Below are 22056 nucleotides of genomic sequence, written 5' to 3' on the forward strand. Positions count from 1 at the left end.
GCAGAAAATGTTTAATAGAAAATTACAGACGCCTCAACAATACATTTTTTCAGTATTTACTGTGTTCACAGAGCTTCTCAGTAACTGTTTCTTGACAGGATGGACAGAAACACATGGAGTTTTACAGATCAGAAATGTTCTCCTCTCTCTCAAAGTACTGTTTATTTAATGGTGATAGTTGTGATGGTCAACGAGGTCTTGCACGGTTGTTAGTTGAGTCCCATTTTCTCTAAAGCTTAATCATTTTTTTAAACTAGAGTATTGGGATTTTCACAAGCAAATTATATTATCAAATCTCATCAGAAGGGTCTGCTGAAAAACCTGTTCTTAATGGCTGTTTTGACTACATATTAAAGGAGTGGTCTCTGAATTTTGTGCAGTTTTGTTTGCATGCCTTGCCTGTTTTAACAAAAAAGAAAAAAGAAAGGAGAGGAAGGAGTGAAAGCATCTGGGATGCAGCCAGAGACTCATCAGTGCTGCCAGTGTATTGCTAGGTTAGGAAACTTCAGTGTAAATCAATTTTAAGAACCTTTCACCCTCATGAAAGTACACTGTGATAGGAATACAAAGCAATCACAAACCAGCTTACTCATGCTAGACTGACAAAAACAGACACACTTCCCACCATTCCCACTCTTCCACAAAGATATACTAGGAATTGTGACTGATAACATTGGAAATCTGTTCACCTGTACATATTTTTCCTGAGCTGTGCCTAAAGAGAGAGAGAGTGTGTTACATATATACATACACCCCCTACCCCACATTATTAATATTATTATTATTATTATTAGTAGTAGTAGTAGTAGTAGTGGTAGTGGTAGTAGTGTTAGTTTTATTAATAACCAAAATAAGGAGTTTCCAGCACTTTTGGTAGTCTATATCACCATCTAGAGGTAATGTTTGGAACTTGTCCTTTGACTTCACATCATCAGAACAGACACACAACCATGAAAATATAATTTAAAGTGTTTATTTTTTTACATGAAAACAAAAGCTTTGTGTCCATACATTATTCCATAATATTCCACCCTTATTAAGCTTCATCTTTGACAAAGACAGAGAGCACTCATTAAATAAAGCCACAATTCCAAAAGCTTTCCTCTCATTAGCGTTTCACATAAGCATCTCTAGTTACTTTCATTCAAAGCAATCTCACTCATCACCCAGTGAAGGGTAAAAAGCCTATGTCTGACAAAATGGAAATGAAAAAATAACTGCAGAGTTAATAAAGCTTACAATTAAGAGTTCAGAATCAGCCTAAAGAAAGCCAAATACATTCCAACACAAATTAAACTAATCACGTTTTGAACCTTACAGCCCTAAATTATTCCAGCCTAATGAAGGGCAGATGTTCACAATGTACAGCCTTTCTAAATCTACACTGCAGCTATAGATGATTCACTGGCTATTACACAGGTTGCAGGTTTCCAAATACACTAGAGCTGAGAAAGGCCAGCTGGCGAAGAAGAAAACATTCCAAAAAATGGTCACAGCGTTTGACCCTATCAAAGAAGGCTTGGCCGGGTTACTATGACCATCAGCTGGTGATTTAAACCTGATATCTGAGGCCTTTACACATTGAAGCCAGACAGCAAATGTTCAGTGGACAAAAAAAGTCCTGCTGTTTACAAGAGCATGCAAGAGTCCAATCACAGTCAATTACTGTATAAAAGAAATACTACAAACATCTGCTCCAGTTGATTCAAGATTGGCTGCAGCACCTCAGATTTCCTTATTTTGAGATGTGTAACTGTTTACGTTTCGTATTCAACTGTAAGAAAAGTTTTTTGTAGTAAAAAAAAAAGGAACTTTTTGGTGTCCAGCACCAAATATGCCTTTGTCCTGAAGCTTTATCCATATTAGTTAGTTGATTCTGTGAACATGCATGCGTGGAAGTGGAGAGAATGCTGATGTCAGGTCTATGTTACAACAAGCACATGTCTCTACATAGACATACAGTACAATGGTACTATACATAGCAGTACATCTAGCTGCATAGAATACCACTGGAAGTCCATTTTAGCCATTAGCATGCATGCTGCCCTTTTTAGTCCATCTCAGATGTGACATACATATATAGATTGTGACAAACAAGTGGTACATACATCTCTGGATTAGTCTTTCACAAGCCTCTGAGTTTGAGCACAACGCATTCAGATACCAGTCTATTCTGTCCAAGTTAATGATTGCGGGCTAGAGTGTGTATGGAGATTAAAAGTGTGTAATACATTACATAAGGGAGTGTTTCTGTGTGCTTGAAGGAGAATGCTGAGCGAATATAGTGTTCAACAAGGTATTAAACCCTGTCTTGTTTGTTTGTTTGTTTGTTTGTTTGCATGTACGTGTGAGGGAGTAAATGGGGACATAAGTGCTATAGAAACAGTTCACATTATGGCAAGCTTGTCACTTTACTTAGGGTTGTGCTTAAGGTCACTTAAGTGTGCAGCTGAGGGGTAGACGAGGGGCAGAGAAGGTATGGGAGAAGGCGGGAGAAGAGAAGAAGTCGTCATTACTTTGAGGAAGTAGCAGGCACGTTGATTGACATGGTGCGCCGAGCGTTGGTCACCTGACGTTGCTGGGACAGGAACGACTGACCGGGTGGCACCACAGAGTTAGAACGGCCACCCAACCGAGACTCGATCGCCATCTTCTGGAAACTCAGGCTCTGTGTGTGAGAAAGAGTCAGAGAAGCCAACGGCAACACGTTATTAACAGAGAACAAAAGATTGACCATATCTGCACCAATAGTGTACAGCTCTGTGTAAAAGTCAGAGACCACCCTTTATGTATTTAATCCCCAGTTGAAACAGCCATTATGTTCAAGTTATTCATTTTTAGGGTCAGGAATAAGGCTGAAAACATATTTAAACAGACAATTCCATAAAAGTGTCAACACCTAAATATAATAACACATATTTTAGTATTTACTGTCAAACCTTTGACTTTTTTAAATGTTAGGTTGTAATTTTTTGAAGTGAGTTTTGGAAGCTCCCGTTTTTTTCAACTGTTTACCTCCGACGTTCCCCTTCCTTATGCAAGTGGATTATCTTGTATCTAATCTCCTCAGAAACATCTGAAATGAATAACTTGTATATAAGGACTTTTTGAATGGAAATTTAATAAATGTGGTATGACCTCTGGCCTTTGCACAGTACTGTACAACTAATTCTTCATTTGTTTTCCTCCTGGTGATTCTCCTGCAGAGATGTATTGCAGCTCTAGTAAGATCAGCATGATTCTCCAATTCAGATGCTCCTGAATGCTTGATAAACAGAATCAGGCATTAAACTAGAAGTTGTAAACATTACTTGTCGATGTAAGGGACTATCAGAAAAAAAGTCCTTTCCCATAGAACACATTAGGAGTACATCACTACAAACTAATGGACTATTTTGGAAAAACATATTCAGTGAAACTGGATGTCTATAGTCATGCTGTCTAATGCTGGTTATTTTCAAATTAATTAATTCTAAACTTTTTTCAGAAAAATGTCACTTCCTGCTTTTATATTTTTGGCCTGTTGTGTATTAAGGTCCAACTGCATATCTTAAATAAGTTTAAAGGGTACTACATTCACTTTCTCAGGCGAAAGCAGCATATCTGTACTTTTTCATAACCTAAAGTTTGAAACAGCCTGGAGTTAAGACAGATAGTATGGAGTCAATACAAAAAAATATGGTACAAATATGTTCAATAACTGGGTGCCGAAGAAGTACCCTTAAGAACACCACCCCAGTGACATGAGGGGCACTTCCTAATCACTGTCTTCCAGCATTCATTGCACCTCCTTACCTTATTGTACCATGCAGTCACAATGAGTTTTTCCTCATATTCACGCAGCTTGGCCTGCTCGCACTCTCTCTGTGGAAGACAACAGAAGAAATGAAGGGGACAGAAATTAGGAAAAGAGAAACAGATTAAACCACTAAGACAGGGGTGATGAGAGAATGAAAGCTGAGGTGGGATGTAGACCTCCAGAGCAGCAATTCTCTTCTCTCTCTCTGAGAGTTGGGCCTTAAGAGACTGGATCTCAGCTGAGGCTGGGTTCAGTTTTGGGTCCAGTGCACGGATCACCTGTCAAACACAACACACGCCCATATACACTTTCAGACAAAAGGGTTCTGTACATTTTTGTTCACAAAGGTACAAACCATGTAAAATGTACCCTCAAAGGTACAACAATACTCTTGAGGTCCAACTGCATACTTTTAAAGACTTTCTACTTAGGGTTCTACTTTCACTTTCTCAGGCAAAAGGGGCATATTTGTACTTGTTCACAACAACTTTTAAAAAGCCTGGAGTTCAGACAGGTTATGTGGAGTCAACGCAACTTAAAAAACATAACTGCAACAGAATATGGTACAATTATGTTCAATAACTAGGTACTGAAGTACCCTTGAAGGCACGACCTCAGTGATGTGAGGGGAACTGCCCCAGTGGCAGTGTAGAACCTTTTTTTTTCCTTACAGTGTATTCATCAGTTAACAGCCAGATCTCTTTGCTTGTTCTGGGGAATGATAAGTTGACTGAAAACACAATATATTGCTGATAACGGCACATTAGGGCTGCAGAATATATTGTTCTTTAATCAGAATTGTGATATTGGCCTTCATAATACTAATATTGCAGAAGTTTCCAATATGCAAATAAGTCTCTAACCGGTCACTGAATGTTCTATTGTGTGCTGTGAGCATCCTGACCAATCCAACGCAATTACATGATCCATCATCACATCATGGGTTCACTACTATGTTTTCAATATAATGGATATATTGCAATATGTTGCAGTAAAGTTGCATTATTGCAATATGGTATTTTGTCCATATCAAGCAACCTTATTCAGAATACAGAACTACTATTAAACGCTCTCCAGTGCAAGCATGATAATTAGCTCCATTTGTTTTTCAAACACTTTACCACAAAGGCTGAAATATCCCAATCTAACCTTTTCCCCTAGTTCTGTTCATCTCTACACCATATTGGTTTTTTTTCCAATGCTTAATCACAACTGTAAGAATTAACCACTTAAATGTTTGTGAATAACTGTATGTATTCTCACTACTCAGAATGCTTTCATGTACCTACAGTACATGAAAAAGTACATATACATATTCATACAGCTTCAAATTTAATGTTCAGAAATTTCTATTCAGAAATTCAACATATTCTAAAGGTGCTGTTAATTTAGTGTTCCATTCAGGCGATGCAGCGAGAACCTGTCAGACTGGATGTGCTTTAGCTGTAAACCATAGTGCAAGAAGAAAACTATTCCCTAAACATTTGGGTTACTCAATATGGGTCATTACACAGAGAGGGGGGTCAAATATCATGTAAGAACCAGTCAACCCAGCAGAGCAGTCCTGGAGTAAACATGAGTTAATTACATTGCGTGCTTTCTCCAGATACATCTTGTATCGCTCCTCCATTGCTCGCATGTCGTCGTCTTTCTTCTTCAGAGCAGCCATCAGCTCGTCGACCTTCAGTGCTGGAAAAGCAAATGAATTTAAGTTCAAACTTAAATATGTTTTACCTCAGATCAATCAAACAACCCACAATCTGGAAGAAAATGTAGTTTTGCTCGTTAAAGATGGAATGATAAATTGAAAATAGGTCCACTTTCTCTCTATAGTGCAGAACACTTGGGCTAATAACATTTACATGTAATATACTAGTAGTGAGCTCAGATAATGTGGATTCTTTTCAGAAACTCTTGGAACTGATGTTTAAGATGTGAGTTTAGGCTGCCTGGATTATGAATTAACCCTTTGACAGGTCATGTGATCTGAACTAAGGCCCATGATAAGGTGTAGAATGTTAACATCAAAAGATCAAGGGTCAGGTTAGGCCACAGGCTTACAGGCTTGAGTTGCGTCTGGCTGAAGGTCCTCCAGTAACTCCTTCTTCTTCATGATCTCATCTTGTGCTGCATTTAGCTGCACCCTGAGAGGGCAAGAACAAATGAAAACACCTTAGTTACAGTATTAGATTATATAAAGAGATACAGAGTCTCATGGCATCTCAGCAAACGCTGTGGCTGAAAGGAGGCCATCATAGAGGGAGTACAAGAAATGAATCTCATCATGAAGTAAATCCCAGTAGGGTTTAAGTTATTATTGTTAAGGTAAACAACACTGTTTCAAGTAATAAAGGGTAAAACCCAAAACATTTACATGTCTATACACATTGTTTTCATATGCCTGGAGTCAGACAGAAAACACTGCAGAAAACCCTTGTTTATTTATTTATTTATTTATTTATTTAGACATAGAAGGCACAAATCCAGTCTTTTTATTACTATTTTACTACTACTCCTATTTTATTACTTATATTACTATTCAATATACTACTATATTATATTACTACAGATGTATTTATTTATTGTTATCTATTGTTACAGTACTAACAACCTGCCTGACAACTGGGACTTCAGTAGACCAATGTACTACTTAATGCGGTGCAAAATCAAAAATATCAAACTTACATATGAGCATCTAGTTTCCTCTTCAGGTGAGACTGGAAAAACAACAACAAAGAATGTGACTTTTTAAAAGCATGCTCAAACAACATACATAAAAAGCTACAAAATACGTTTTTATGTTGGAGAGCCAGTGTGCTTGCTTGGGTTATGGGAGAAGGCTTTGTGCAGTCGCAAGAAATAGCATATGGGTCACTCTAAATGAGGCATTTCTGCGTGTTTACAGTACACTCACGTCCTCAGGTTTGGCTCCTTGAGTCTGCAGGGCTTTCTGTAGGTCTTCCACCTGCTGCTGCAGTTCACTAATCCTCTCTCTGTTCAACCTGTTTGAGGAGAACAGTCACGTTACATAATGTGAGCCACAATCACAGTCACTTACATCACCAGTAACAGGACTAAAGGATTAGTACAGAATTGTGAGGATGAGGTAGTAGTTGTGTCTTTTTTTTTAAGGGTTCTCTGTGTGTGTTCGTGATGTGAACATGACTGACCTGAGTTTAATATAATCATTCGATTTCTTTTAGGCGAAATGTCCTACTATGTAGGGTACAGTATCAGAAAAGTCTCGACATACTCAACTGAATTCATGGTTTTCATAATCTTCAAGTCATCTAAAGCCACATGCAGAAATGCTGAAAATTTGTGTTCAAGGGAAATACAAATTGTTGCTGTTCAATTAAAAGCTTTTTCTCTCTTGTAATGTCTAAGTGAGTCATGAGGTTTTGTTCTGATGTCAACAAAACAGTGAAGTTGATGTATATGTATGCATTTCCACAACGAAACATTCATACTGGGGAAAAAAAACTCCCAACATGTTTTCATTTAGAACTTGCGAAATATACAGTTGTAAATTGCTGAAACACAATCATTATATCATTGTAATTACATGTTAAAATTGTAACACTGTTAAGTGTTAATTAGCACAGTGTCTGTCCTTGATATGGATTGTGAGATAGGCTGGATTTATACAGCCCTATGTGAAGGTCAATATTTCTAATTATAGTACTTCCATATGTTTTACTCCATAGTTTTGATGTCTTCACTATTATTCTAAAATGTTGGACATTCTAAAATGTGTGCGTGTCTCCCATCATTTGTCTGGTGGGATAAGGGTGCAGCTGGTCTAAGATGTGTCCGAGTACCTGTTCTCAGTGTCCAGCTCACTGCGTGCACGCCGCTCCTCCTCCAGATGACCCTGGAGCTCGGTGATGCGCTCATTCTCAGAATCCTCCTGCTGCACGCGCAGCATTTTATTCTCATGCTGCAAACGGATGAACTTCTCCCTGTACAACAAACGCACATGTGCACACTGTGGAAAACACACACTCTACCAATCCTACCAAGTCAATAGCAAGTCTGCAACATGCACTGTGGCAGCATTTAATCTTCAATTAGAACTTTCCAAATGCAAATTGAGAAAAAAAAGAAATCACAAAACGTTTTCTTTAGTTTGTTTGTGTTTGTTTTCTCATTATCTCATTAAAGAAAAACAATGGGAGTGTGATACTGGTTTGAAACCTAACTGCTTAAACAGATCCACCACATGAAATCCATTAGCACAATATGTAACTGAGCTAAAATAGGGTGTGGCTTGGACATACCTCTATACAGCTGTTTAAAAACTGAAATCTAATTCACAACAAATCTGCACAAATACACACAGTACCTGTACTCAATGGGCAACATCTCAGCTGCCAAGTTGTCATGGCTTGGACTCCCAGTTTTATACATTCCTGTAGTTTAAAAACAAACATACAGGCATTTGCATTTGGATTTGTATAATGACAAGTGAAATGATTTCTCTTGTTTTTGCATTACATTTCAACAGTTACATTTCATTATGGCTGGACAGCAGCGTTAACTTTCAGGGACGACATTTTTCTCAGCACCACAAACACAAAGTGATGCTGACTGAGAGCGCCACATTATCTTTCTAGGAATATTCGTATGGAAACAAAAGTCTGATTTCGTCTAATAGCGTACCTGCTTGTAGAAGCTGGTCTTGCTGAGCTTGTGTACATCGCAGCTCCTCATTGGTCTCTTTCAGGGAGTCTCGCTCAATGATGATTCTCTGGTAGATGTGGCACAATAACACATGCATATACAGTCGATTGAGGCAGACTGTTCAGATTAAGGATGGGAATGTAGAATCTCGGCTATGTTTGCATGTGTGTATGTACCTCTTTCTCTTTCGAAAGAGCTTCAAATTTTTCCTCAAACTTCTTCATCTCGAAGGCCAGATTATCAGCTCTGCGGCTCTCCTCAGACAACTTCCTATGAAGCTCCTGGACCTGAGGTTAAAATATAAAATATGTCTCCACCTGCATGCATCTGTATGTGTATGCAGCGTATTAACTAACCAGACTTCTACTCTTCCAACATTTCTTCTGAAGTTAGTGTTTTAATAGGGAGTTTTTTTTTCTAGCCTCTAGTCTTCTAGGAAGACTTTACAGTAGATGCTGGACTGTTGTGACTAGGATTTAATTCCATTCAAATGCAATAACATTAATGAGGGCAGGTACTGATTTTTCCCCATTAGTTTTAGTTCACATTTACTTTAAATTCATCCCAGGAATATCTGATGGTGCCTCAGTCCAGAGAACACATTTCCACTGCTTCACGCCCCTGATTTTGGGCTTAAAAGTGTCCCATTCCACTGCCAGTGATTTTGCATGGAGATGAGCAACTGCTGTGCCAATAATAACTTGGATCAGTCTTTAATTAAAGTATTATTAGACTGCTATTGTAGCTAAAAATCAGGGGGGTGGAATATATTTTCACTGCCCGAAGAAAAACAAATACCTCTGAAATGGCAACTTTACAGGAGAAGGCAAAAACATTATTTACCTTCAGTGCAAGTTAAGGTAAATAGATTTTATTCCAAGCAATTTTGGAGCATTTCTATTGGTCCAATCCTCATGAATTTTTCACACAGCGTTTAGGGCAGCTGCTGTGCTCAAATGATGCAGAAATGTAAAAAAAAAATAAAATAAAAAAAATGAAGATACATGTTTTTCTTTGAACAGTGGCAATATGGATATCTAAACTCTTCTTAGCATCGGTTTAATTAATCATATATTTAAATAACAAAAATCTGTGCATATTTGCAGTCACAAATTGCACATACATGAAATAAAAGGCCCAAAATCATACTAAACATAACCTACATAAGAACACGATTTTGTTTAGCAACCAGTTCGGCAGGTAGCTAACAGGCTAACTTACTCCAGTAATATTCAGAGGTTGGCTAAATAATGAAAAAATAATGCTGCATATAAAGAGCAAGCAGGTTACATGCAGGTCATACAAGCTTCTAAAGTCAATGTTTAAACTACAGCTGCCATGGGTAATAATGAATACGGTGGGAAAATGAATATATACCACCTAATGGAAAAGGCTTTTAAATGGCATGGTCATTAACCCATCGGAAAACAAAGTCAAGTTTGTTTACACAGTCAAGGTTTCTACATGCAACATAATGCATGTTCATGGTTCTATGAAATACTTATTTATATATATTTAAATTCATGCTCATGATTAGATAACAAATTGTGGAGATTAATTTTAAAAATGTAGGTATTCGAAGAGCTTAATTAGTTAAATGCCCATCCCTATAGGACCTATCAAGCTAACCGTTATCACAGCACTGGTCATACAGTTTCAGCATTTTCATTCAATTTAAGGTAATGGATTAATAATTACAATGTAAAAATATAGCATATGTATGGGGAGCCTATCTGCTGTATAATACCTGTCTCTTATAAGTCTCAAGCTGGGTGCGTGCAGCATTGGCTTTGCGGAGTTCCTCCTCAAGACTGACTGTGTTGTGCATGTAGGTCATGTTTTTCTCCTCTAACACCTTAACCTGTCGCCTCAGGTCACTCAGGTCCTCCAGTTTCTTCCTGTACGTCTCCACAGAGGCCTCCAGCTTCACTGCTCGGTCAGAGCAGCTCCTACACACACATGTACACACAGAATACTCTAAATAAAGCAGACAAAACCATTGCGTTTGGGGACAGCTTAGTCTACAGCAAGTTAACTGACTAGAAAATTGGTTTTAGAGTCTTGAAGGCACCTATTTCTGTATGAAATGACTTTAATTGTTAAGCACTGAGTTCATCACTGCTTGGAAGAAATCGCCAAACAACAGCTTTTCAGCAGGAGCGTTTTGGGTTAATGGTCATAAAATGTCAGTGTTTTGTATTTTTTTATCCAGCATTTGGAGCTAAAAGCCATAAAGAACAATACTAGAACACATAAAAACTGCCAAAACAGACAATTTCTTTGACTGTGGTGATAGATCTCTCTCGCATTCACACCTCAGAATGTCCAGCTCATCCTTCAGCGAGCGGGATTCCTCTGCCAGGCTGGTGAGCTCATCGTTTCGATGCTGAACCTCCACCAGCTGTTTCTCCAGCTCCTCACAGTGAATACGGTAGTCATCTTTAGCTGCCTCTAGTCTGACAGTCACACACACACAAATATACAGAATACATAAAAAATTAGAACCAGCTAATATTTCAAAGACTCACTTGTTCTGAAAAGTCATTTTCAGCACTTTGCAGTACACAGCATACTACTACATCACCTAATGTCTGTCTGACACATCCAACTACTACATTTCTTATTTGGAGGTTCACATGTGCAGAATATAAAATATATAACATCATAGAAATAGAACATGTCGTCACTGTCATAACAAAACCTTGTATCTCTGAAATGATAACTTTACAGGAGGCAACATAAGACATACGATAATACAACAAAGTTCTGTCATGACAGTGACAATATACAGCTATTTAATGTATCTCACTATTTACAATGCATATTTACACTTTATTGGTTATACAAATGCTAATAAAGAGTCTCACTGTGAGATGATCAGGCTTGTATGGCTGTGAGCTCTATAATGCAGCACTACCTGAAGTTCTCCTCTTGGAGCTGTTCCAGCTGCAGCTGGAGCTGGCTATGTTTCTTCCCTGATGGGGTGCTGGGATCATCAAACGTGTCCAGCTGATTGGCTCGATCCGTCAGAACATCGTTCTCCGCTAGGAGGCTGTTACGCTCTTCCTGCAGCACTGCCACCTGTTCATAGAGTTACGGCCCACAGAGCTACAGGTTAAAGGGATGCACTTCATTCTCTTCTATGGTTTATGTGAATTGATAGTGTTGTTATTTCTGCTGGATAGGAGCCAGTGCTGGTTTTGAACGTCTTTTCTACTCACAGAGGTCCCAAAGGTGGGTATCATTTTTACAACCTGTATGCAACGGTGACTTACTTCTTCTCCGAACATTAATATTGTAGAGATGGCTGAAGAACTACACATTAAGCTTATATTGTTTTAAATGTTGAACTACTCCAGAAAAATGAGGACGTTCAAAAACAGACACACAATTATTACGGCCAAGTACACATTTACTTAAGAGAGAATGAACTCTTTATGGAAATATGAAGGAAACTGGGCATTATCATTAATTACTAAAAACCCTCATTGGACAATGCACAGCTTTCAAAACATCAGCCCTTTTTAAGAGCAGTATAATGGGCATCATTATTAGTAGCTGTTGTCAACTGTTGAGTGAGCCATAAACCTTTAATGCCAGAGTTTAGCTGCATTGCCACGAACAGCTCAGGATCTGTGAGTATTTCCCCAGTAAACGCTGCACGTGTTAGGTTGGTTAATGCAAGGCTTTAGTAAGGCTTTGGTTAGGCTCTGCAGCCATGCAGCCATTTGGACTTACCTCAGTCACCAAGGAAACGCTAATACACAATCTGTCGAAAATCAGTGCCAACAGTGGATCAGTACACAGCAACACAAAGATGAGACTGTAGAAATGCTGTATCATAGGATGACTCAACTATAACCATTCCTCACAGCCTTATGTTTAGGAGTCATTTCCTAAAGTAACTCCCTAAAGAAACACTTCACCCAAAGAATGAAGTCGGTAAAGACAAATAAGTGCTTCATTCATTCTTAGCCATGGAAGCAGGTCTTGACAAAAGTATTAAGGACTGATAGAGTCAACATACATTACTTGCCAAAATCACAGAAGCCTCAACAAATAAATATATAATTGTCAGTATTTAGTGAGTCCACCCTTTGCCTTAATTTTTATGTTCAGTATTTCAAAGAAATCTGCAGTGATCATTTTCCAAACTTACAGAGTTCAATCTTAGATGTTGTTAGTATTTTCTGATTCTCAGTATCTAATAGCTTAATTTTCTCCCACCTCTTTAAGATGTAAGCTTTAAGTACTGTTTACCTGACAGTGGACAGTTTTGGTGGCCTACCAGGCGTTGCATGGTTCTTAGGAGTCCGATTTTATTTTGTCTTTTAATATTTTTCTGAACTCCAGTTTTAGAAACTTTTCCCTTTCTTAAGTGCATTGTCTTCTGATCTCTACAGAAATATCTTCTTTAGTCATTTTAGATGCACATGAGAAAGAAATCTGCCAAACATCTAAGGTGTGTTTGGGTAACTGTTTGTGTGAATGTTAGTGTCTCTGTCAGTCGCACATTTGGAAACAGTGTTTGTTGGGAGGACACAGGTGTAACTCATTGGTTTTAGATCAGAAGGATGGAAGGGTGGCAGTAAAATGCACAGAAAGTAAAAAGTGGACAAATTAAATACTGATAGATTTCATATTATACTTGGTGCTGGAGGCCTTTGTGTAGTTTCCTGTGAGATATATGTTTCCTGCTTTATTGTTCTAGTTGTGTATTTAATTATATTTATAACTGCAGATACTGACTCAAAAAGTAATAACCTGCTGAGACTTCAGAACAGTAATGAATCAGCACTTCTAAATTCTGCTGTGCTCTCCAACTGCTGCAGTTTGTGACTAAACACAATTATGTGCCACCACCCGAGTGTCAGAGAGGAACAACCACTGTCAGCGCCCTACAGTAAAACTTCCTCATTTAAAAAAAAAAAATAAAATAAAAAATAAAAAAAATAAAAAAAACAAGCCTTGTTGTTCTACAAGTGCTGATAGGTGCAGCAAAGATCCTGCCCAGGGCGGATCACACTAGACTAGTCCCTCTTAGGGTATCTACTCAAACTACTCTAAACTTGAGGGTGAAAGAATGCAGGTACTGAGAGTTGATATCAAGAGTTCATTCCCTTGATGTAGATCCAGTAACTGTGAATAAGAGCCAGGTTTGCTAACACCAATCTTAACATATTTCTAAGAGTCATCTACCTCTGCAGATTTTACTGAGGCACCAAATGATCTTCATGCTCTCCAATACATGTTTGCCAAGATCTATTACCATGGACCTCTTCTCCAGGTGCTTTTTTCTTCATGATGTTTATTTGCCAATCAACATCCATTTCAATCATATGCCTCTATGTGTGTGCAGCAGTGTCTATATCTGAGTTTCTCACCTGGATGTCTAGCTCCTGGCAGCGCTGGGCCAGCTCGTCTTTTTCTGCCATCACCTCAGCCAAGTCCTCCAGAGCTTTCTTCAGCTATTCACACACAAGCAATACAGTCAGTAATTTTAAGCGATTTCTCTCCAGTCGATGATTAAATTAAGCTGATTTGACAGTTCAAAAACTCAATGCCAGTGTAGGCAACAACTTCATCTGTGTATCCTGGCATGGCGATGTTCACACCCTGCCTCTGGGGAAGCTGAACTCACCACAAATGGACAGTTGAACAGTTGTTATACATATTTGCATACCAGAGACTTTTTCTATCACATGCAGCTTCCTGCAGCAGTGAAACCTTCTGGTAATAGTCTGTTGATACACTATATTTCCACAAAAGCATTTTGTCCAATGCCAAGCTTCAGCTAGAGGGGTCTCTTATTCTCTTGTGGCTGAATGCAATCAAATCCTCACAGCAATGTTCCAACATCTGGGGTAAAGCCTTCGCAGAAGAGCAGAGGCTGTTACTGCAGCAAACGGGGACAAACTCCAAACATCTGACAAACGTCTGACAAACCCTTGATTTAAGAAGAAACACTGAATGTCTAAAAGGTTTTGGACATATCATGTACTAGCGTTATCTGCTGGCAACAATGTTTGAGGATACTTCTAACAATTTGCTATTTTTGAATGGACAATAACTAAAAGGTGTTGTTTAAACAACAGCAATCTGGTCTAGATAAAGCTGCAGGTACTCTGAGCCTTGCTAATGGAGAGTGTTATCCTGGCTGAGAAACATGGACATCCACAGGGAGATCTGTGGAGATGTTCTCCGAGTTTAGATTGGTCCCCCGTCTCTCTCTGTATCACTAGACCAGTCTTATCAGGTAGTGTTCACCATGCTGTAACTCTCTACATTCCTCTAACTCTCTTATTTACAATATTCTTGGCGAAGCTTTATCTCATAATTCACTGGATTGTAACATGAAACCAAGTCACAATATCATCTGTGTTACCTTAAACCTGTGTGTTCAGGTTTATATAACAGAACTATGGTTTTGGACCCATCATGTCACAGTTGTCTGACCCTACAACTGCAGTACTTTAAACATTATAGCTTTACAGATATTGTCTTCAGATACAGCTGTGAGACCATAATCAAACCAGCCCACATCTGGACAGGATGTTTCACCATACAGTCACTTAGACTAGATGTGTAACTTGTAACTTAAATCTCTTACCTGTTGTTCTACATCCCCTGGTGGCTCTGCTCCAAAATGGGCCATAGATTCTTTACTCATCAGCTGTACAAGATATACAGGAAGCAGTAAGATGAAAAATTAAATACAGATTATAAATCTTCTTATTTGTAACAAAAAGCATAATTTTTTAAATCCTTTTGAAATGCAGACTAACCTCCTGGATGGCTGTCATCACTACATGCTGCACGGACTCTTCCAGAGTCATTATGATCTGGATATACTCTGGAGAAATAACAATGGAGTCACTGATAAACACTTGCATTCATCTAAATGTCAAGTACATGTAACAGTACATAACATATATAAAACTTCTCTGATTAAAACAGTGTTGACTTAGAACAGGATTTTTGTGCACATATCCTAATTATTATACGTAGCGTGAGTGCTCAAGATCAGCGGTCTTTTTTTTTTTTACCTTGTATGTTATTAGTTTTACAACCTTTATTGTCAGTATTCAAAATGGGACTAATTTGTTAATTAAAGAACAAAACGTTAACACAGGCACCCACCTGAGGAAGAGTTTACACAGGCCTTATATGTAGATTATACTATTTCAATATTAACGGTCCACAAATAAAAGCCATTTCAAAAAAGCTGAGCCCTGGTGTGTTGAGAGGATTTTGAGTGCAGCAAACAGTACAGGTACCTTGTTTCCTGTCACATTTTACTGCACAGCCCAGGATGAGCTGCAGGAGGCGCCCCAGCTCCACAGGATCAGCGTGTTCAGCCACCCGCACCAGGTCAGGAAGAGGGAAACCTGAGATCTGCTGATTCAGAACCTAAAAGAAAGTAAGACAAAAAGACAGAGAGAGAGAGAGAGAAAGAGAGAAGAGAGAGAGAGGGAGCGAGAAAGAGAAAGAGGGAGAGAGAGAGGGAGAGAGAAAGAGAGAGAGAGAAAGAGAGAGAGGGAGAGAGAGAGGGAGAGAGAGAGAGAGAGAGAGAGAGAGGAGTGAGAAAGAGAGAGAGGGAGAAAGAGAGAGAGGGAGAGAGAGAGAGAGAGAGAAAGAGAGCGAGAAAGAGAAAGAGGGAGAGAGAGAGAGAGAGAGAGAGAGGGAGGGAGTGAGAAAGAGGGAGAGAGAGAGAGAGAGAAAGAGAGAGAGAAATGGACAGTGATACAAAGGGGTGAATTATGTATTGGCACAGCCTAAGAGAGGGAGGGAGAAAGAGGGAGAAGGAAGGTGTGTCTGCTGGAACCCAGTGCTGTATCAGCAAATTCAGAGTGTGTGATTATTTCTTTTTTTTACATTAATAAAAAGCCAGCTGTCACCTGAAAGCCAATTCTTTAGCCACCAAAGTTCACAAAGCATCAAATTAAGGCAGAGGAATGAAATACCGTTGTATTTCAGCTGTTTTAATTCAAATACTGATCATGAAGAACTTGAAACACACTGTGACTATAAGCACACCTCATGTAATGAATCTCAAACTGTTCGCAAACTTACCTCATTATAGTAATCGACAATTATCTGCAGGATCTTTTTCAGGTTGTTCACCTGCACAAAAACAAAGTTAAAAATAAACACTGAAAAGGTATAGGTTCAAAAACTGTAGTTCTGCTAAACAGCCTGAAATTGATTCATTGTAGGTTATTAAAAAGCCTACCAATAACAGAAAACTGAAAGTAGGAACAGACAGATAATCCATGCAGCAGGGAAGCACAGAATTGGCAGATTTTTGCTCCAAACAGCTAATTTATTATTTTTGGTTGTTTTGTGTTTATGACATAAATAATGTAAGCTGCATTTGTTGTAATGTGGACTCCGGTCTCAAGTCTCAAGTCTTGGTCTTGTCTCGGTCTAAACACCATTTTAACTCCGTCTCGAGGTAAAAACGACTCTGAAATTGTTCCCGAGACTAGTCGAGTGTGATGCCTCTGTCTGAGGTAACTGGAAAGTGAACTTTTTTCTATCATTACTAAATATCAACAAAACCTTCAAGGAGAATAAAAGTATTTTCTCTAAATGATTAAATAAAATCTGCCTGCTGCTGGTTGAGGATCTAACTAATCTTTTCCATGATGGTTTGACAAGGAATTATTTGTAGACATTCATTGGTTACAAAATTTAAACATCATCTGAGGAGAGATCGGAATGTTATCATTACTATGTTTTCATCGTATATTAAAATGGATGCATGTTGTTTGGCTTATATTCAGTTTACTTTAGATGGTGATTCGGATTAATTTCAGTTTTTTTCTCCTTCTCTCTTCTTCTTCTTTTTATACTCTGGTTTTGTCACAGATGCGAATACTACAGCTTGACTCAGACTCAATGTGTCCAGGTCTCCGTCTTGACTACAACACTAGACGCTACACCTACGAGCTGTACTATCGCCTCTTACTGTCACCAACCAGCTGTACTGAAGCTTCTTACTGTCATTGTAGCACTTTATTTGATTTCATGCTATGTAAACAGGCAACTGATTTTGCATTTGATTATATAAACAGCAAATAATGTTATTTACATTGTGAATTTCTACATACAATGTGAGCATTGAGTTAAAAACAAGGCTAAGAAAAAGGTCATCTGCCAATTTAGCAGTAAAGAAATCATAATCATTCATTACTGGTGCATCCCTACTATATACATTATACACAAAAAAAGTAGTTTACCTTGAGTCTCATGTTATCTCCTACATCTTCTTTAATACGTGCGAGCCAGCTCTCACTGAACCAGGATGGATCTCTAAAAGGAAACAGTCAGTTAAGAGCAGATTTATTAAATATGTTTTCATTAAGAGCAGTACAGTTCCATATTAAAAAGTGGAGCAGAACCCAGATGAAATTACATTAAGTAGCACTGGTTTCTGCCTGTTGTAACTACAACATCAATCATTAGCAAAATGTCCCTGAGCCTACAAGCTCTGATATGGCAAATATTATTAAGTTTCATTACATTCCTGTGCTGTTGAGTGTAATGGCATTTCGGTGTAATGAAACTTAATAAAGAATGAAATGTAATATTTTCTCCTGCAGAATAATAAGAATGAGGTGACTTAAGGTCCCCGCTCAGGTAATACAACACTCTAGAGTGCCCACAATCCACCAGGGGCCGTAATGAAATATTCAGGGAGGGATGGGCTGAGATATAAATGAATAATTCTGACCAGGGATGGACAGATGTGGCTAACACAGATAAGGTGGGGAGTGGCAGAGGAAATGGTGGACAAATAGAAAGATAAACAATAAAAAAGGAACAAAATACAAGGTGAACGCACATCTGTTGCAGAGCCTGGGCCATAGCTGCTCCTGTGGTCAGATCGTCCACTGTCTTACATGGCGCTGCGGTGTTAAAGGTTTGCAGCTGAGGGCAAAAACACAAAAGAATTGAAAGACGGAACATTAGTACGTTGACAGAAGTGCAATTTTATTGATTAATTCAAAACAAGGTACTTCATATGAAAGACATAATGAAAAAGATGCCATCGCTTTCATCTTGAACTATGATTTAACAATAAAATGTACAACTGTGCTCAGTATTTGTGATGCTGGCCTGTACCAAAACAGCACAAGGCTGCTAAGAGTCCATTTTCCCACCTTTGCACTACACTGATGAACTACTGCTCATCCTAGTGGACATTTAAATTAGCGCAGCAGGTATTAAAACAGTTATTTTTATGTGTCTGAACTTTCTTACCCTGGCATAAGTTCTTTTTACTGCATTTGTTACAAATAATAATACTGAAAGCATATAAGAAGAAGATTTATTTGCATATACATGTATTCATCTGCTTATGAACATCAAGGGATCCCCTCCCTACAGCCTTATAGTAAACTAAGCGGAACAATACATTATCCAGTTGTATGTCATCCAGAGTTCACGTGTGCAAGTGGATAAAGGGCAGCGTGCTCAGAACCCCCAAACATCATATGCACACTATCTGAAGCCAGAGAGGGCAATACCCCCACCTTAGATCTTATCCGACAGTCATTCTGCAAAAATTCTAAGAAGACCAGGTTGTATGTTTATTATCATGTTGAAGGTTCATAGCTCAAGTTCATAGGTTACAAAAACATTATGAGATGGTTTCCCAATCAGGGACTGAGCCTAATTTGGGACTCATTTCAATGGTGAATCTCCATTCAGCATGTTGCATCATCCAGAACGTGGCTTAATCCCTGTCCAGGAATCCCACCATATATGTTTTTGCTGTCGTCACGAAACCTTATATTTCTATTTTTGATGTTTTTACTTTTATACATAATTTGGATAGTTGCTGCGTAAAAAATGGCAAAGCGGCCTGACGAGCAGACCAATACAAACGGTCCAAAATTACTTAGAATAAAATCTTGCAACACTAACTTACATTTTAAAGTTAATTACGTTTTTTTCCTTCTACTATAAAAGTACTTTTTTGGAAATATGAGGTTTTGTTGTGACAGCGATGATGTCAAAAAGTGTCCAGGCACCCTTTCTAAACAGCAGTACAAGATACAGGTGTTCAGTTGAACAATGTCCACTGCTTATAGAATGTGATGCTCAGGAACAGCTGCACATGAGCCTAAGGTCACCATTTCCAATGCCAAGCATCAGCTAGAGGGGTATAAAGCCCCCAAAATTGGTGTGGAGCAGTGGAACAGTGTTCTCTGGAGTGATAGAGCTCCATCCAATACCTCTGGGATGAGTTTGAGATTTGTGATCCGGAACTAATCACCCAACATCAGTACCTGACCTCACTCACGCTCTTGTGGCTGAATGCAATCAAATCCTCACAGTCATGTTCCAACATCTAGTGTAAAGCCTTGCCAGCAGAGCAAAGGCTGTTAACGCAGCAAAAGAGGACCAAACTCCTTATTAACACCAATGATTTCAGAATAAATGCTGAGCAGGTGTGTATACATGTTTACAGTATCACTATTTGTAATCAATGAAAAAACCTGTATGAGGGGCACTGAAAGCTGATAGGATAAGAATTTTAAAGCATATAGAAAAACTTGTTTCGAGAAATCAGTGTAAAGAATAATAAAATAAACACAAATCGCATTAAAATCACAGAATGGCTTCACACTGAAATGCAGCTGTGTTCCCCTATATGTTATGAGGGGAGTGTGTGGTGGGCTAGGACACACACAGCAGGGTACAGAGTGTACAGCGTGTGCTGTAGTCTGCTGTACTGGCACCAGACATGTTAGACAGCAAAACCCAGTGATCCGCAGCAGCTGAGTGGAGCTTTTTTGCTTTGGCTGGTCGAGCAGCTGCAGGGTTCTGCCTATGTGAGGAGCCCTTTACGGAGCCACAGTCCCGGTCACAGAGTCTCTACGGGAGCTGTGCATTCATCATCGATCACTGCAGTGCGCGCTGCCGCTGCTCCGCTGCTTGTCTCTGTCTGCCCTACATCAGCAAACCAACCAACCGCCACCAAACACCAGAGCTCCAGCTCTCACTGCCTTCAGCCTGGATAACGTTTGATTGCATAAGAGAAGCAAAGAGCAGACATTCCACAAATACCCCACTGACTAACCAGATTACACCTCCAAATCGGATGAAGACTGTGTGTGCGTGTTACTCTCATGTTTATTCGCTTACAGCTCAGGTTTCCTTTGCAGCAGCCACGCTACGTTAGCTAGCCCCGCGCGCATTAGGCTAATATCACCTGCCATAAGAGCACAAACACACACGCACGCGCACCGAGCTAAGAGCAGACTTTAACCTGTCCTCTCATTTCCTGCGTTCAGGGGTGGGCGAAGTGTGAAACATGAGGTCCATGTTCACCTGCGACAGGTAGTCACGCCGTCACTGATGTGAGTCTGACATAAATAAGCGGGGAAGCGGAACAGACCCCTGAAACCGCACGGACAAACAGCACAGGGACATCAAACTCACCCAAACGATGAGGCTCTCGCACAGCACCGTCTTGTTCAAATCCATTTCTTTCTTTTTCCGCAGTCGGGCATCTATTTCCGTCCACCTGTCAACAAAGCGCTTCCCTTTCCCACTGCATTTGACCTCACCTGGAGGCGTTAGTGTTTTTCTTTTACCACCCGTATTCCGACAAGCCACGCCCTCCTGCGCTGTGATTGGCTAGTAGTTCACACAGGCTTAAAACATTAATCCCCAAACAGATCCAAAAATATTGGAAATATTATGCAGTTTCTGATAGTAGAATATACCAGCCAGCGTTTATTTGTCTGTATTCGTGTTCTTATCCATCATGTTGCTCACAGACTTTTCAGTCCGTTTCTTTTAATCTAATAATGTGAATCGCTTTCAGTGTGAGATTTAGGATATAAATGACTGAAAAACAGTGCAAAACGTGTTTAGCACAAGTCATTTCACTGGATACGATAACCAACCAAACAGGTTGGTAAATCCACAGAACTAAGATTTACCAGTCCTTGCGCAGGGGGTCGAGGTTTGTCGGAATACGGGTGGGAAATAAAAATAAATGCCACTTGAGTGATTCTCCCCATCAAGGCGCTTGACGCTCGAGTCTAGGAGGACTGCGCTCTGTGGCCGCCGTAAGTCTGTTCGTGAATGTACGCAGAGCGATTTCTGCGCGCTGTGCTGATACGGATTGGTGGGGTCAAGAGCGAAATACGAAGAGGGAAAAACCAATGAGCTCTCGAGTTAAAGAGCAGCAAGTGGCCAATCAGAATGAGGATCTGGAAAAGACCGACGGTCCTGTTGGAAATGTGTGAGCTGCGTTACAGACGCGCTGCTGCGGTCATAGTCTGATTTCTGACTTTAATTGTAACTGTAGCCCTCATCAGAAATAAAGAGCATATATATGTATGTATGTATATATATATTATATACATATATATATATATATATATATATATATATGTGTGTGTGTGTGTGTGTGTGTGTGTGTGTGTGTGTGTGTTTGTGTTGCATTCTCTGTTTTTATATGGTGCCTGTTTTTAAAGTGAAAATAAAGTGTTGATGATGTAAGCTGCAAAAGATTTTTCACTCGTTGCACATATTGTTCAACCTATTTCTCA

At 39.2% G+C, this 22056-nt stretch overlaps 1 protein-coding gene across 1 annotated transcript; it reads right to left on the reverse strand.

The window, feature by feature from the left end:
* Positions 1–957: 957 nt before the first annotated feature.
* On the reverse strand, positions 958–21566 carry hook1 (hook microtubule-tethering protein 1). Its single transcript, XM_036581522.1, has 22 exons — positions 20936–21566; positions 18330–18415; positions 17725–17797; positions 16556–16606; positions 15760–15892; positions 15268–15335; positions 15093–15155; positions 13867–13950; positions 11400–11563; positions 10798–10938; positions 10230–10431; positions 8659–8769; positions 8462–8549; positions 8145–8211; positions 7621–7761; positions 6714–6801; positions 6485–6516; positions 5861–5943; positions 5388–5488; positions 3976–4077; positions 3796–3864; positions 958–2668 (listed from the first exon to the last, which is right to left on the reverse strand). The coding sequence occupies exons 1-22, from the start codon at positions 20978–20980 to the stop codon at positions 2513–2515; spliced, it is 2148 nt and encodes a 715-aa protein (XP_036437415.1). The 5' UTR covers positions 20981–21566; the 3' UTR covers positions 958–2512.
* Positions 21567–22056: the final 490 nt, after the last annotated feature.

The sequence above is a fragment of the Colossoma macropomum genome, unplaced genomic scaffold (assembly GCF_904425465.1).
Source record: "Colossoma macropomum unplaced genomic scaffold, Colossoma_macropomum, whole genome shotgun sequence".
Lineage (NCBI taxonomy): Eukaryota > Metazoa > Chordata > Actinopteri > Characiformes > Serrasalmidae > Colossoma > Colossoma macropomum.